The sequence below is a fragment of the Talpa occidentalis genome, unplaced genomic scaffold (assembly GCF_014898055.3).
Source record: "Talpa occidentalis isolate TD23 unplaced genomic scaffold, MPIMG_talOcc4v2.1 talOcc4.4, whole genome shotgun sequence".
Lineage (NCBI taxonomy): Eukaryota > Metazoa > Chordata > Mammalia > Eulipotyphla > Talpidae > Talpa > Talpa occidentalis.
The window spans coordinates 118,008,514-118,026,103 of record NW_023604295.1 but is presented as its reverse complement, the minus strand read 5'-3'; the positions used below and the strand labels follow the sequence as shown (position 1 = coordinate 118,026,103).

General features: G+C 38.6%; 2 protein-coding genes across 10 annotated transcripts in view; one reads left to right on the top strand and one right to left on the bottom strand.

Annotated features, from left to right (window-relative positions):
* Positions 1-230: 230 nt before the first annotated feature.
* On the bottom strand, positions 231-17,492 carry SMIM19 (small integral membrane protein 19). The gene is made up of 4 exons (XM_037526170.2): positions 17,426-17,492; positions 12,803-12,933; positions 11,286-11,410; positions 231-6,423 (listed from the first exon to the last, which is right to left on the bottom strand). Exons 2-4 carry the CDS (start codon positions 12,913-12,915, stop codon positions 6,359-6,361), a joined length of 303 nt encoding a protein of 100 aa, XP_037382067.1. The 5' UTR covers positions 12,916-12,933; positions 17,426-17,492; the 3' UTR covers positions 231-6,358.
* SLC20A2 (solute carrier family 20 member 2) overlaps positions 17,140-17,590 on the top strand; it is a 97,402-nt gene continuing 96,951 nt past the window's right edge. For 5 of the 9 annotated variants that reach the window (XM_037526163.2, XM_054700937.1, XM_054700934.1 and 2 more), the window contains exon 1: positions 17,450-17,589. The gene's annotated coding sequence lies outside the window, so the exon portion shown is untranslated. Of the gene's footprint in view, positions 17,244-17,449; position 17,590 lie in introns of those variants that run through there. The other 4 variants (XM_037526166.2, XM_054700939.1, XM_054700931.1 and 1 more) reach the window with 1 other exon arrangement.

Here is a 17,590-nt window from a genome sequence, read left to right as displayed (position 1 = left end):
TACTTTAGTCATCTGAATGACCGTATATATGAATATACATATCTGTTGTTTGTGTACATATATATATTTAAAAATCACAATATTGCACAAACATGTAACAAAAAAGTTTAAAATATTTGTTTGCTTTTTTTGAATTTCTATGCAACCATTTTCACTGTTATGAAGACTTGAAACTTAAGAGCAAAAAATTCTTGAAAAACAATTATATTTTAGAAATTATAACACTTAAAAATATCTGGTATACTGTGTTCTTGAATATTTTGGGGGAGAAAGATCCAGCCTCCTCTTTTTGTTTTCTGGAAGGTATTAAATATGCAGCCTATGTGGCAGGGATCTGGGGCCTCCAGCCCACAGCCACGAGGTGCCGTCTTGGAAGTCCCTCCTCTAGTTTCCAACAGAACGTAGCCCAGCTGACTGCTGACATCCTCTCTGCAACCTCAGGAGAGATCTGAAACCACCTAGCTCCTGAATTCTTCAGATCTGAGATAATACGTGTTTGCTATTTTAAGACTCTGAAAAACAAAAATAAAATGAAGTATGATATGTTGTTGGGATTTAACCAATTTCATAAAGTATACTGGACTGACAGTAAGAACTTTAAGAATGGTAAAAATTGCTGTTGTTTTTTGTTGCACTCGGGAAAAAGTAGAGAACTATTTAAATAGGGTAATTCCATAGGACTGACAGCTTTCTGGAATACCATAGCACTAGACGCAACATGATTTAATTAAGTGAAAATTTGTTGAAACATCTAGTATTTGTAAGTTGCTACAATGGATAAAGAAAAAACTTGATGTTAGAGAAAAGAAAATCAGTTATTACTTCTGTATCTTTAATGTACCATTCCTAAGTCCAAAAAACACTAATAAGTACAGGGAGTTGCTGTATGTTTGTCAGAAATTCTGTTTTTAGGGGCCTCCCTGGTGGCGCAAGTGGTTAAAATGCAGCACTATGAAGCTATCTGCAGCCACTGCAGCATGAGTTCGATCCCAGGCCAGGCCAGGGAGGTGAACCACATGGCGCAGCAGACCTCTCTTGCCTTGCCCGCTGCTCCCCTCAGCAGTGTATTTCAGTAGATCTGCCTGTTCTGCTCCCCACTCTGTCTCTGGTGAATCCTCTTACCTACCACATCTCTGGCCTGCACTCCAGTTCCTGTATGTATAAATAAATAAATCTTTAAAAAAAAAAAATTGTTTTTATATACCTGCCTTTGTACCTCTATCTGTTTGCCCCTGGAGATATTTCTTCCCATGTAATCTTCACCTTTCTCAGTATCACATAAGTTCAAGGTGAGGAGAGTCATAGACATTGCTCACTTTTAGATGGTAATTGAAAGATCACTTTCTGTTATCTACTTTCACATCTCACAGAAATGAAATAATAAGAGTTGACTGTGCCCTAAACAGATACAAAGCTGCAGAAATATTATTTTTTAAGGAATTACAAATGCATTTAATAATTCTCACAGGGAGGAGGTGATATTCTGGTTGCTAATGTTTAAACTAAGATAATGGAGAAAGGCAGAATCAGAAGTGGTTGCCAAGTGAATAGGTGGAGTTAGTTGTTAACATGATATGATTTCAAAGATCATAAAGGTTCTCATTCCTTTAAAATTACTACTCTGGAAACTTCCTAGCTTTCCAACTGAAGGTGCTGTTAAAATGCAAAATGAATGCCCTGCACTTTATCATCAGTCATTTGCATTTTTGTGGAAATGTTTCAGATTTTCTTGAAAGTAGATTTTGATAAAGAACAGTAGGATATTAGATACTTAGGGGCGAGGTAGAGAAGGAAAAAGCATAATGTCTAAAATATCTTTGGAAATTCTCCAGTTTCTCAGTTTTGCTAATGAATGTATGACACAGAAGAATCTGGTTTACTAAGAAATCGGTTTATAAATATTTTACTATGACTTAAAAATAATTTCAAGTTATAGATAAGTTATAATAGTAGAAGAAATCCTATATACTCTTAATCCCCACTCAGTAAAAGTCCCTACTTTTTCTATCATTGTCTCTCCCCAAATTGTCATATATTATGTCTAGATTTGAGTTTCTATTTGCTCTTATCCTTGGCCCTAAGAACTTCCTTTAGTATTTCCTATACAGCAGATCTGTTCTGACAAAGCCTTTCAATTATCATTTATTTGAAAGTACTTCATTTATGTAAACATATTTGTAATACTGTATTGAAGCCCTTACCTACTAATTCACCATCTGGGTCATCTTGGAGTCAGTTTATATCAACTATTTTTTCTCTTCACTGTGGGTCACTGTCCTAGTTCTTCTCTTGACCACGGATCTCATTTTCCTGATCTTATTCCTACAATTTAAAAAACTATATATTGGACATTGTGTGGGTGATATGATGTTGAGATTCTGGATTCCATTATCCTCCTCTGAAAAGTGCTTTTTTACTCTAGCAGGCAGTTTGGTAGGACTCAAAAAAATCTTCCTATGGTGAGCAACAGTTGAAAACACTATGTTTTTTCAGTTTCACCAATTTTTTTTTTTGCCAGGCTTCTTAGAGTCTCTTCATCTTGTAGTTCAGGAATAAGTTAAGGACTAAGAGTTTATATGTAGATTTGGGGGTTCCACTTCTGTGGTTCACTTTTTTTTTTGTGATGGTCCTCTTCATTTTCCTGACTGTCTGGAAACCCTGAACTATATCCTATTCCTAAAACGTGTTTTTGTTTTTTTTTTTAAGATTTATTTATTTATACAGGCACTGGGTACAGTCAGAAGCACGGGAGGGTGAGAGAATTCACCAGAGCAGAGCAGGCAGAAGGACTGAGATACATTGCTGAGGGAAGCAGCGGGCGACAGGAGAGGTCTGCACGCCATGTGGGACCCTCCTCTGGTGGCCGGGGAGCAGCCGGGGATCGAACTGGCGCTGCAAAGGCTGCGGGCAGCTTCGCAACCCAGCGCTCAACCGCTGCGCTACCGGGGAGGCCACCTAAAACCAGTTTTATTGTAGTATTGTTTGATGCCTAATCTCTCTCAACGGGTAGATGGGAAATGCCTTCAGGTAAAACATACACATAGATCTCATCCAATGCACTCCCCTTCTTTTAAGCATCACCGTGATGTCTGCTTATGGTTATGCCATGCTTTGCTCTGAACTCATTATCTGTGAGAGACTTAGTCTGATACAATTACTCTCCCATTACCAGAAGAACCTACACTTTAAAAAAAAATTAAAAATTGATTCTAGAAATTGTTTCAAGTAAATTAACTAATTCAACAAGTATTTACCGAGTATTTATGTTGGGATAGTTACCAGGATAGTTACACTAGGTGCGAGAAACCACTTCAGTTGTAAGAATTATATTAGGCTGTAGTCAACTTGAATGGTCCTGGTTTTTTAAATCTCAAATAAAATATTACTCAGAGGCACTTGCAATCCTGTCCCAAAACAATGAATGTAAAAACATGTTTTATTTATAAAAATACTTTATATTTGTCATGTAGTTTTTCAAGAAATTCAGATTTCTTCAGACAGAAGAAACTTACAACTAAGTTTACACCAATGGTTGTCATTAAAGATCCCCAAATTTCTTCAGCTAGTTTGAAATTTGTCAAAATATTTTTTCATAAAAATCCCTACAATGGAGTCACTCTTTCATAACAGTGAGATCTCTGTTGTTTGAGTGTGAAGAAAGAAATATGGAGCTAGAAATATCAAAGATAAAAAAAAGTGAACATAGTATCAAAATGGGGGAGAACCAGTAAGCCTGTGAGCAAACTGCCTCCCCTGACTTTTCTCAGCTTCCCACCTAGAATGTGGAATGTCACTTATCTACATAAATATTTTAGTTTTTCACCATTATCTAGGAAATACATGAGTACAGAATACACTGCTAAATGCCATTCATTTATTTTGGGGTGAGAGGTCAAAGCCAGGGGAACGATTTCCTGCTCCTGTTTCCATATGTGCTATAGGAGTTAAGTGATAGCTTACTTCTTTCTCTTCACTCAACTCCTCACTCAAGAGTTATCTCACCCAAATAGATTTACAGGAAGCTGAAGAGGGACAAAAAGAAGAAATGAGAAAATTTTCTTGCTTTAAATATATATTTTTCTTGCTTTTGCGTAGTCAGCTCTGACTTTATTAGGGAGTCAAATGGGAAATATATTAAGACTGAGCTCTAGTCCTTGATCCCTGATCCTACGTTTTCTTTGGAAGAAAAATGCAATGACTTATCAAAGTGCAAGGTTGCAAGTCAAGTGCCCTTATTTCCATTTGGTTTCCAATACCTATTCTCTCTTCTAATTTTGTTATTAGAGTAGAATAGCCTATAAGGATCACACATGGTTAGCTGAGCATGTAACTGTTGAATGAATTGACTCCATAAATATTTTCTCTCTTCTCCCTTTAATTATACTTTCTAAGTGAAATGAGTATTATTATCTTAATATCTGAAACTATTTTTATTACCACTATTTTATCTATTTCTACCCAACATTTAACTTATTTCTGACATTAGAGCAATTTTACTATAAACTCTGCATTTCTGATGAATCACATAAATAGCTCCACCTGAAACAGTACGAGGTCAATAGCAAACATCTGTGCCCTTTGGAAGCTAACTTCTTCCCTTCATGCAGCTGGCTGGCATCAGCTAAACATCCAATTATTTAACACACTCAAGCTGTGCACCCACAGAGGCCGACCAGTGCTTGCTGCTGAATATCTTCTGAATTAAAGAGAAGAAACAAGGAAAAGGAGAACACAAGTGTTAGTTCCCACTTGGTGAGTCATTCCATTTTTCTTCCAAAGAAAACAGTTCTGTTGAATCCTTAGTGGATTCAGGGGCAGAAGCGGGACAATCAGCTGGTGTTGCTTTGAAGTGTGGCTGCAGGGCTTCCACCCCTTTTTTCCCAGCCAGCTGTTGAAGCAGTGAAGAAACTTCAAAGCTGGACTTGCTGTTGTTTCTGCCAGTAGGCGGTATGATTCCCATCAGTTAGTTTAGAGGAAAAAATGAGGAGGAATTTATTCTCTCTTGCTTGCCAAGGTTAGATGCTCACTCTAAGATCTACCAATTTTGAGTTATGATCATCTCTCTCCAGTGGATACAAGACATAGTCATCTGCAATGTAATTTATATTTATTTATGGCCAATTTTTGTAATTTGTCCTTATTATGCCATATCAGTGACAGCAAGCAAACCATTCACGCTCCTGCTTATGTCCTCTGCTCATGGAAATATACTTTGCTTCTCTTCAGAGGAAAGCCAAGTTTAAGAGGACTGTCCCCTTGCCAGTCTGCTAGTCCCACCCTCTAATCATAACCATAATCCTTTAGCCAGTTTTATATTCTATGTATAGAATGCTGTACACTCAAACTCATTTCTGAGTTAAGAATTATTTCATTTGGACAAGAATTCACCTTGTACAAAATATACATTAAATTGATAAAAGAAAACGCAATTTTCCTGAATGATTTTACTTGGTCTAAACCTTTTCATTTAAAATTTACATTCTTTACTTCACAATCATAAAGAGGAAAAAGAAGTAATGCCTGAAATATTAACTAATTCTCTGAATTTAGAATAACTGATTCAAAAACAAATTTTTGGATAGTTAGATAGTTAAACTTCCCTGCTGTTACCTCAAAATAGCTTCTATTTAAATATGAAAAATTAGGTAAAAATATTTCACTGCTTAGCATAAACGCACACAAGAGAGTCTTCTGGGAATCTTAATCATCCTAAAAAAGTACAAGTAACCAGATAGTTAAGCACTCAGTCATATAACCAAAAAGCAGGTTGCTAACATCAATATAGAGGTGCCATTTATTCAGCAACATAGCCTCTGGGTGACCTAAGGATGGCCCTTCTGTGGATTAAGAAACAAAAAACTCCTGGGAACACAATTAAGGGGGAAATAGTGCAATCATAAAGTCTCCACAATTAGCCAATGGTTATGCTTCTTGATGTAGACCATAGTCAACAGTGCTAGTTCTGAATAAGCAAAGATAGTTTATGCAATTCAAGGGTGGTAACAAGAAGAACAAATAAGTCTACTATCCACATTGCATTTATCATAGAATACAATCTAAAAGGAAGTTATTTCAATGACTAGTTTTTTAAATTTTGCAAAAAATTTCAAATCAAGTGGCATAAACTGAGTTCTTGCTTCCAAAAGTGTGCTTTATTCATGATTGATTGATTGTATCCTGAAGAAATTAAAAGATCTTCAAAAGGTAAAATCACAATCTCCTGGTTATCCTGTATCTTTCAACATTAGTTCCTAGTGTTCAGGACTTTTTAGAAATGTAGTGCATGATTCAATACACAAAATAAAGAGCTTGCTATGGGACTGTTTAAGAATACTTAAGTTGCTCATTTTCTGAGATTTCATTCCAATGAAAGTTGAACACTGTCAACTTGGTTTTGTGGCTGCTGATAGTCATGTTTCCGTGCTATTAAACAATAAGAAAAAAGAAGAGACAACATTAATAAAACAGCAAAATAATTACTAGCAAAATCAGTAAATCACACTTAGTCATGATTCTCAGTAAATAATTAGTTTAGAATCAACTATTTTTCCTTTAGAAAAATTTTAAATACTTCATTACCCTCTAATTTCTCAACACTGCTGCTAGCCATTTTTATGTTTACTTATTATTTTTTGTGTACCAGGATTATCTCAGAGCTTTGAAATATAAGGTGAATGATTAAGAAATTTAAATGAACACTTTGTAATTTCCTCTTTTCTTAATCCCCATTTCCATCATGAGTTAGTAATGTTGTCCACATTATAAGTAATTTTACTATATTTTATCTTATAAACTTAAGAGACTTATTATTGAATATTGTTACGAACATAAATTAGAAGAAAAAGAGATGTATTCTATAATCTTTTTGTACTTCTAAATATTTATTGAAGAAGTGATCTTAACATGAAACTACAGAAAATACAGAATTCTTTGTGAATATCATTCCCTACTTAGCTTTAAAACTTTTAATCTCCTGATAATTCACCACGACCAAGTAGGATTCATTCTAGGGACACAAGGATAGTTCAACATCCGAAAATCAATCAACGTTATCCAACACATCAACAAAAAGAAATATAAAAACCATATGATAATATCAGTAGATGCTGAGAAAGCTTTCGACAAAGTGCAACACCCATTCATGATAAAAGCCCTTGAAATTCTTGGGATACAAGGAACATACCTCAACATCATAAAGGCCATCTATGACAAGCCAACAGCCAGTATCATTCTCAATGGTGAAAAGCTGAAAGCAATTCCATTAAGATCTGGAACAAGACAAGGATGTCCACTCTCACCACTGCTTTTCAATATAATACTGGAAGTCCTAGCCAGAGCAATAAGACAAAAGAAAGACATCCAAGGAATCCAAATAGGAAAAGAAGAAGTCAAACTATCACTATTTGCAGATGATATGATAATATACATAGAGAACCCTAAAAACTCCACAGAAAAACTAATTCAACTCATCAATCAGTTCAGTAAAGTGGCAGGATACAAAATCAACATGCAAAAATCAGTAGCCTTCCTATACACAAACAATAAATCTGAAGAAGAAATTAAAAAAACCATCCCTTTTATTATCGAAACAAAAAAAATCAAATATTTGGGAATAAATCTAACAAAGGAGGTAAAGGACCTATACAAAGAAAACTATAAAACACTGTTAAAAGAAATAGAAGAAGACACAAAGAAATGGAAAGACATCCCCTGCTCAAGGATTGGAAGAATAAACATTATTAAAATGGCCATCCTTCCAAAAGCAATATACAGATATACAGATTCAGTGCTATTCCAATCAAAATTTCAATGTCATTCTTCAAAGAAATAGAACAATTATTGATGAAATTCATATGGAATCACCAAAAACCCCGAATAGCCAAAGCTCTCCTGAAAAAAAAAGAAGGGAATGGAGGCATCACACGCCCAGACTTCAAACTATACTACAAAGCCATAATCATCAAAACTGCATGGTATTGGAACAAGAACAGACATACAGACCAATGGAATCAAATAGAAAATCCAGAAATAAACCCACAGATTTATGGTCAACTAATCTTTGACAAAGGAGCAAAGACTATGCATTGGAGCAAAGAAAGTTTGTTCAATAAATGGTGCTGGGAAAACTGGGTCGCTACAGGCAAAAGAATGAAGCTTGACCACTACCTCACACCATACACAAAAACCAACTCAAAATGGATTAAAGAACTAGACATAAGATCTGAAACCATAAAATACATAGAAGGAAATATAGGCGAAACACTACGTGATATGCACATCAAAGACATCTTTACAGACACATCACCCAAAGCAGTGATAGTGAAGGCAAAGATAAACAGCTGGGACTACATCAAATTAAAGAGCTTCTGCACAGCAAGAGAGACAATAACAAAAACAAAGAGAAACCCCTCCAACTGGAGAACATTTTTGCACACAACACTAATGATAAAGGACTGATCACAAAAATCTGCAAAGAGCTGATGAGACTCAACAACAACAAAGAAAATAATCCAGTCAAAAAATGGGCAGAAGAGCTAAAAAGAAACTTCTCTGAAGAGGAAATGCAAATGGCCAACAGGCATATGAAAAAATGTTCAACATCACTTGTAACCAGGGAAATGCAAATCAAAACTACCATGAGATACCATCTTACACCAGTGAGAATGGCACATATTAAAAAAACTAGCAACAACAAATGCTGGCGAGGGTGTGGAAAAAAAGGAACTCTTCTGCACTGTTGGTGGGAGTGCAAACTGGTCCAACCACTATGGAGAGCTGTGTGGAGATTTCTGGATCTACTAAGCATAGAGCTTCCATATGATCCAGCAATTCCACTCCTAGGTATTTACCCAAAGGACACAGAAACATCAATTCCAAAGAGCACCTGCACCCCTATGTTTATAGCAGCACTATTTACAATAGCTAAGCTTTGGAAACAGCCCAGATGCCCAAAAATAGATGACTGGATCAAGAAGATGTGGTACATATATACCATGGAATATTACTCAGCATTTAAAAAAGATAAACACATGCAATTTGCAGCAACATGGATGGCGCTGGAAGAGATCATGCTCAGCGAAATAAGCCAGAAAGAAAAAGAAAAATACTGGATGGTCTCACTCATAGCAGGAATCTAGAAAACTTAAATAAGGGACCAGGAAAATGAATAACTATAAGAAAGTGAAAATCAAAATCAACAAAAAACTATGAACCAGAGACACTCTATGGGGGGTAAGGGGCAGGAGGGGAGGGATTGGGGTCAAAATAAGGGGATTGCAATTGTATGGGGAATATAAAAATAAAATTTATTATATAAAAAAAATGAACAATGATGTGAAAAAAACAAAACAAAACAACAAAAAAAAAAACAACAAACTTTTAATCTCCTGGTTAAGTTTTTGCTAGCCAAGAAAGAAATAGTATTTATTTAAGCTACTCTATAGTGGATCCAAATTTTTGCGGCATAAAGCTTATGCAACTTTGGGATTCCTCTTTAAGAAAAAGAATTTTGTTTGCTATTTCCCCTTGAACAACCAGACTTGGTTGGAATGAGATGAACCAATATGATGGGATTCATTAAATGTGCAAATCCACACATACACACCTAGTTTACAAGAATGGCATCCAAAGAAAGCCACATCCTCAACCCCACATTCTGTGAATATGTTACTTCATAGGGCAAATGGGACTTTAAAGATGTGATTAAGGTAAAGATCTTGAGAAGAGAGGAATTATTTTTCATTATCTCTTGCTCACCCTAATTAAATGGAGACCCTTTCCTGGCTGTGTTCACAAAAAGAGCAAGATATAAATACAGAGGGCTGAGCAGAAAGTTGCAATTCTTCTGTCTTTCCAATGGAGGATTGGGGTCACAAACCAAGGAATGTGAGTAGCCTCCAGAACTGGATCAGGAAAGAAACAGATTCTACTCTCGAGCTCCAAAAAGAAATGGAGCTCTGCTGACACCTTGGTTATAGCCCAGCGAGACTCTGGAAACTGAAAGACAATCTATTTTTGTTCCCTTTTTTTTTTTTTTTTAAAGATTTATTTATTTATTTATACAAGCACTGGGTACAGTCAGAAGCGCAGGAGGGTGAGAGAATTCACCAGAGCCAGAGTGGAGAAGAGAACAGGCAAACTGAGGAAGTACACTGCTGAGGGGAGCAGCGGGCAAGACAGGAGGGGTCTGCCACGGAATGTGGGTCTCTCCCTGGCTGGCGGGGAATTGAACTTGTGCTGCAGAGGCTGCAGACAGCTTTATAGCACTGCACTCAACCTGCTGCGCCATTGGGGAGGCCCTATATTTAAATTTTTAAAGGATATTTTTAATGTGGTATATATACATAAAATTGGCCATGTTAACTATTTTTTATGTGTACAGCTCAGTGGCATTAAGTACATTCACATCTTGTGCAACCATTACCACCACCCACAGAACACAACCCGGTAACAGTAACTCCCATCCACTCCTCCCCTAGCCTCCCCTACCTTCTATTTTCTGTCTCTATGAATTTACCTTATATAAGTGAAATTATACTTGTTCTTCTGTGACTGGCTTATTTCACCTCATAATAGTAATTATGAAGCATGACACCTAAACCTTTCATGCCACAATGGAAACCATGCATCATTCTTTTAAATGGTGGCATAAAAAGTTATGGCTTAGATGTACAATGCATTCTGGCTCTGTACTTTTTAAAGTCTGTTTCTTCTCCATATCTACATACTCACGCTCTCTGGTACTACAGGACATATTAATATTGACACATGACCTTGTATATTTATGTCACATGCTGTATTCCTGGGAGCTGTTCCTATACTGCTTTGGCCTACAGCAATTAATTATAATAGAAGTGACTGAACACTCCACAAATACAAAATTCGAACCCAAACTAAATGTAGCTCCAACTCAACTTCCCCTTGGCTAGATTCCCCCAAATGCCCTAGATGAAGAGAAATACAAAAGAGGGGAAATTAGAGTAGGAAGAGACCGCAGTCTTAACTTATTGTTAAAATCTCTAAATTTTGCAAAATTTACAAAACTATGATCACATAGTTCTGCTACAGTTCTCCCAAGGGTCTTGGAAGGGTCCCACACAAGCAAAAGATCCTGATGCATAAATTTCATGGAAAATCTGTCTTTTCAAATACTGTTTTGAGCATATAAAAAGGCACACTGTTTTCATTGCCAACTATTTCTGATAACCTTTTTGCTAACTGGACGCAATACTCAAAAATCTATTTTAACATGCTTATGTACATGTTTGAACACAGGATATACTTACAAATGGAATACATTTCCAGTTGCTGTCTTAAACGAATTTTGCTTATTGTGTCATAAAAGTTAGGCTCTGACAAAGTTTCTGCTGTAGGTGGCACACTGAATATTCTCATAATTTTCCGCTTATTCCTAAAACAAAACCAAAGCAGGAGAAAGATCTGTACCAATATGGATAGGACTGTAATATTCTCATGGTCATAGTAATTAGAGTTACATTAAAAGGATTTAATGATAATGAGTCCATGGTCTCTTTTGGATCTGTGAGATGTTTCCTTGGTTCAAGTATTCTTCCTTTTACTAAAAAGTATTAGCAGTATGTGTGCACAGGACTGTATGAAGGAAGTAGCTAAGCATATTCACTTAATATAACAAAGTGGCATGCCTCCACTGTACTCCTGCAAAGTTACTGGGCTTGAGAATAAACAGAATGTGAACACATCTTAATTTTGGAAAGTAAACAATAAACATATTTCTTAAATACAATAACATAGCCGTTATAAGACCACCTATCCTTAAAAGTAAGGACAAGGTCATAAAACATTGGGGTGGGAAGGAGGTGGCTATTTTTAGAGGAGAGCTGTTACCTGCACATAGACCAGAGCTGATAGATGGATCCCACTCTCACCCACTAGAGCCCAGCTGCTCCAGTAGACACATGATTGGGAAGGGCAAGCCTGAGTTTCTAAGAGCAAGTGTGGGGGCTCTGAACTCTTCTCAGGGCCAAAAATCAATTATTTTTAATTAATGATTATTTTGAACAATTTAATGCCCTCTTTTCCTCCTGGTAGAGGGCACCTTGAACCATGTGGTTATAAGCAGAAGCAACTCAGTCCAACACCCCTTCCCCCCCTTTTAAAACGGTATTTTAGGGAAAGGAGGCAGGGAGTGTGGAACAGGACAGTTAAATTATGCTACATCTAGAAATATGGCAGGTAGTATTTATCGAAGATTTACACTATGTGGCACAGCAGGAACACAAAGGCTTAAAGGTCCTGTGCTTGCAGGACTGAAGTTTTGTGGCATGAACAGACAAGTAACCAAATAACGCCAACATAGTTCAGTAAGTGCTATAATAAAGCTATGCACCAGGAACAGAAGAAAAAGCTTTAAAATTTGCAAAAAGACAATGGCTGAACATATAGGAGTGGGCTTTTCCTGCATCTCAGGGTCATGGGTGAAAGAATGTGCTCATCCAAGGGTGACAGTTATCCAAGGATGGACGATAAAATTTAACTATATTAAAAATGATAGAAAGGGAATTTAGAATAGCTGGTTCTGGTGCCAAGCGTTGCACTTAAATCTTAATCTCTTAAAACAATGCGGTTTTCAAAGTCAATCCTTGGTGTCCAGTGCTGGAGACCAGAATAGTCAGTGCTTTCAGAACAGAAACAAAATGCTGATGAAATTAACGCTAAGAGAAATTTTGTGCATTCAATGATTCAAAAACAATATACAACAAACCAACCTGCAAAACTTTTACATGCCCAGCTTCTTATATACTCTGAGATAAAGAAAATTTACCTTTTGGCATACATGAAGAGACCAAAGCTAACAAGGATCACTACCAAGTAAACATTGGTGGCTTCGTTCCAGGCCTCATGAACACTATAATCAATAGAGCTATCGTCACCCATCACCCCGTAACCTCCAGGCTGAAAGAGAGAAAACAAAGTACGGTTTCTTTTAGTTAGTGTTAGTAGAGAAAGGTGGCAAAAACACTGCATCCTGCTGCCTGTTTTTGTATGGCCTGAGAGCCAGGAATGATTTTATATTTCTAACTGGATACATTTTTTTTTTTTTAAATATTAAGCACAGTGGAAATATCACTTTTAAAAAAAGATTTATTTACTTATGCATACAAGAGCTGGGGTACAGGCCAGAGGTGTCGGGGGTGAGTGGATTCACCAGAGACAGAGTGGGGAGCAGAATAGGCAGATCTACTAAAACACACTGCTGAGGGGAGCAGCAGGCGAGTCAGGAGAGGTCTGCTGTGCCATGTGGGTTGCTCCCCGGCCGGCTGGGGGATCGAACTCGCAACTACCTACATATCTTTGACTTTTGCCTTAGAATTCAAAGCCTAAAATATTTAAAATCTGGCCCTTTAAAATTGCCAACCCCTGGATAAGGGGAATGTAACATACTTATCTTCAACTTTGAAACATTACAGCTCCTTTACATAAAGGTTAAATCTTGGAATTGAAAAAAAAATTTTAAATACTAAAATTATATAAATTATATATACAACATATAATTAATATTAATATATTATATAATAAAGTTATATAAATACTAAAATTATATAGATTGAGATGTCACAGCACAATTTCCAAACTGTAACTATCATCCAGACAAAAGCAATTGAATACTTTATTTAAAGCACAGACCCAAACAACTGGCAGTGATGATAAGGGAACAGTGTTGGTCTTTTGACAGCAGCCTAGAAAAGATATGATAGCCCTAACAATGCTCTTTCACATGCCTCATGATGCCCAACTGGAAAACGTTTCCAGTTTTATCTAGTTTGGGTCTGCTGGCCAAATTTGGTCAAAAGCTATGGAATAAAAAGTTGCTTTTTGCTATTTACACAGCTGTGACTTCTATTCAAGGTAATGCATTCTTTGGACATCCCCACAGAATAGTGGTAATAGCAAGTGTATCACATAGCAAGTAAAAGAGTAATAACTTCTGTTTGAGAAGTTAATTGGATTTTTCCTTAAAGAAAATTTCCTCCCTTGTGTCGGACATAAAAGATCTAAGCAAAATGATCTCATATGTGAAAGAAACCAGAAGTGTGGTTTTAGACACACTTTCTCTATAAAGAGGAGAAAAACTGAACATATGATAGGTGATAACCACACTATATTTGTTAAGAATAAGCCTCTCATTTTCTATTAACAAGATAAGAGTATCTACAGTGTTCAAGAAATTGCTTTGCAGTTTCTTCTGAATATCCCCCAACAATGAAGGCATTGCAGGAACTGTCACTGAAATACCTCGTAAACCGCTAAGCCTCCAAAACATTCTTTTGAGTAGATTTGGGTTTTAAGTTAAAAAGCGAGCACTGAAGGGCAAAGTAAGTTTTCTCTCTTAGAGCGAATGACACTTTCCCAGAGGTGTGCTTCTAGACCAGGAGGCATGTTTTCCCTGTTTTTGACATTTGAAGTCTTTCATTAAGAATTTCTTAAAAACATCTATTGGTGTCTGAAAAAGATTGGTCTTGTAAAAATTAGTCAGAAATAATAAAACAGAACTTTAAATTATAAAAATTTAAAGACACACGATCTAACATTAGACCAGACCCAATTTCTATGCATTAAAAATTTGCTATAGGCAGGCCTCCCTGGTGGTGCAGGCAGTTGAGCGCAATGCTGTGAAGCTGTCTGCAGCCTCTGCAGTGTGTGTTCGATTCCCGGCCAGGGAGATTCCCACATGGCACAGCAGACCTCTCATGCCTCGCCCACTGCTCCTCAGCAGTGTGTTTCAGTCAGTCTGCTTGTTCTGTTGCCCGCTCTGTCTCTGGTGAATCCTCTCGCCCACCTGCACATCTGGCCTCTACACCAGTTCTTGTATAAATAAATCTTTTAAAAAAAAAACAACCTTGCTATATATATGCTTTGTACTTTTTTTTTAACAGAGTGGTTGGCACAGGGGAATTAGCATATTCAGTTTCAATTCTTATTTCTTAAAACCAAACGCCAGAGTTTCTTTGAATGTAACACTATGATTTATAGTAAGTAGTCAGCTTACTTTAGAAATGGAAAAAGAAACTTAGTTGTCTTCTAATTTATAATCTAGAAGTTTGTTGGGACCCAAATGTAAGATAACAACTGTGTTTTGCACAAAGATAACATGTCTGATTTGAGATACTGTACAAAGAGTAGGACATTTATGCTGCAAGGGGGTAATTTTCAGGATTGAGTTATGAACAAATTGGGAGAGAAACAAGGAACAAAATAGCAATAGCTGCTAAAATATTTCACATGTGCCATTTATTTGACAAATTTTGAAAGTGCCTTCCACCTGTTTACTAATTACAGAACCGATATGAACCAGGTTAACATGCTTGTTTTTCACAAAATTCTGTTCACATGTACCACTCAGTAAATGGTGTATTTCTATGGAACTTTTCTTCCTCCAGCTACAAATATGCCAGTATGCAATTATATTTAGAGAAGGATTTCAAATTACTGCTGACCCAGAATGGTAAAATTTTAATGTGAATTATACAGCATATATTATACAACATCACTGGTATGCAATGACTGTTTCACAGTTCCAGGGTCTTGCACTTGAGTTATTTTTAGTGATGTAGTTGTGAAAGATAAGCACTGAGGGTAGGCTTTTCCTGCCTAGACCTCCATCATGACCAATGGCATGACTTTGTAAGTCTGCCAGGAATAAGGAATGATCTTATCTAGAATCAGTACAAATCTATGGTCTTTACCTAGACATGGTCTAGACTGAACTATGATCATCCCCTTCCCTGCATGCCACAATTTAACCAAATGTACACACATGTAACTGCTGAGCTCTTACTGCATACCAGTCTTCCTATTGAGTCTAAAGCAAAATGCTAGGGACATTAACATGGTTCATTCCTGGCAAATTAACCTTTCACAAGATCACCCATGTAGCTAGCTAGTTACATGCTTGGGTGTCATTCAGGGATCTCTGGGGAAAATAAATCTTTTCTTGCGTATTTTTTCCTGTAAAATAATGCTTGAGCTATTTCAGTAAGGAGATGGTAGGAGGTGCTGAATCAGGTTCCAAGTAAACATAAGAATTCAGCGATAAAGCTGTCAAAACATAGGGTTTAGCTTTAGTTTAATAATTTTTAGGTGGAAAGCTAGAACTCTCCTAGAGAGCAAGTGACTGTGATTTATTTATGCATTCAAGAGCTAGGGTGTGGCCAAAGGTGGGGTGTGTGTGAGAGGATTCACCAGAGACAGAGTGGGGAGCAGGACAGGCAGATCTACTGAAATACACTGATGAAGGGAGCAGGGGGCAAGAAAAGAGCGGTCACCTGCCTGGCAGCGATCTAACTCATGCGATCTAACTCTTGCTGCAGTGGCTGCAGATAGCCTCCCAGTGCTGAGACTTAACCCGCTGCGCCACCAGGGAGGCCCGCCCAAGTGACTGTATCTTAAGTTTTAAAATTAGTTTACTTATTTGGGATTACCATATCTAGGTGAATCTAAAATTGCTATCACTTGTCATCATGCCCTGAATATTATTAACTTTGTCCCTTACCAAGAGTCTTGTTATTTTAATGCAAAATGATTAGCATCACTTTGACAGCGCCAAGAGTTCCTTACAATCACTACATAACGTGATTTTCCTTCTCTAGAGTCTCTCTCCAGAATCTAGTAAAGGTTTATGTTGCTGAAGCAGGAGGGCACAAGCTTACAGGCTGTCAATCCACAGGAACGAGTCAATTTATATTTGAGGGCTCAAGTGCTGAGCGTGTACACAGTCATTTAATTTCCACAACCACTCTGCTGGGGGGCACCACCTCTCCATTTCACAGAAACCAGGATGCGGATGCTGCTGGTGGCGGCGGCAGTTATGTAACCTGGCCAAAGTCACACAAACTAGGTAGTGAGGGGCAGGACTGTCACACACATCTAGCTCCCAAGCCTGAGCTCCTCCGGCGGTGCCCCCAATCTTGGGAGACCCGCTCCTCCCGGAGAGACATTCAGTCGAATGGGAATAAAAACTAATCCTCTCCCAGGAAGTGGCCGCAGCCAGGAGCCTCCAGGGCCGCCCGGCGAATTCCTGCGTTTCCGCCGCTCGCCGGCTGCGCGCGATTCAACCTCAACACCCTCCCGCTCACCCCACCACCCCGCGGCGCCTCGCCCGCCCCGCGCCGCCGATTTTTGCGGCTGCTTCCACTTCTCGGTCGGCGTTTCTGGACCTCGGAACCTCCCCGCGACCCGAGAGCCTCCGAGCGCGGGCGCGGCAGGTAGCAGGAGCCTGAAGGCCCGGGCAGGGGGCGCGGGGCGCGCCGGCAGCGACCCCCGACCCGGCCGGCCTCCTCCCCAGCGCGGCCGGGGCGGGGGGCGGGGCGGCGGCGCGCGGGCGGGGGGCGGGGCCGGTGACGCGGCCCGCCGGGCCCGGGAGGCGCGGGGACGCGGGTCCACTCACGCTGCTCGCTCCGGAGGCGGCCCGCGGCCAGGCGGCTCGGCTCGGGGCTCTTCCCCCCGGCGTCGGGGCCGGGCGCGCGGGAGCCGGTTACCGAACGGACCCGGACGACTCTGCCTTCGTCATTTCCTGCCGCCCGTCGGTTTCCGGACGGAACGAGGAGCCAGG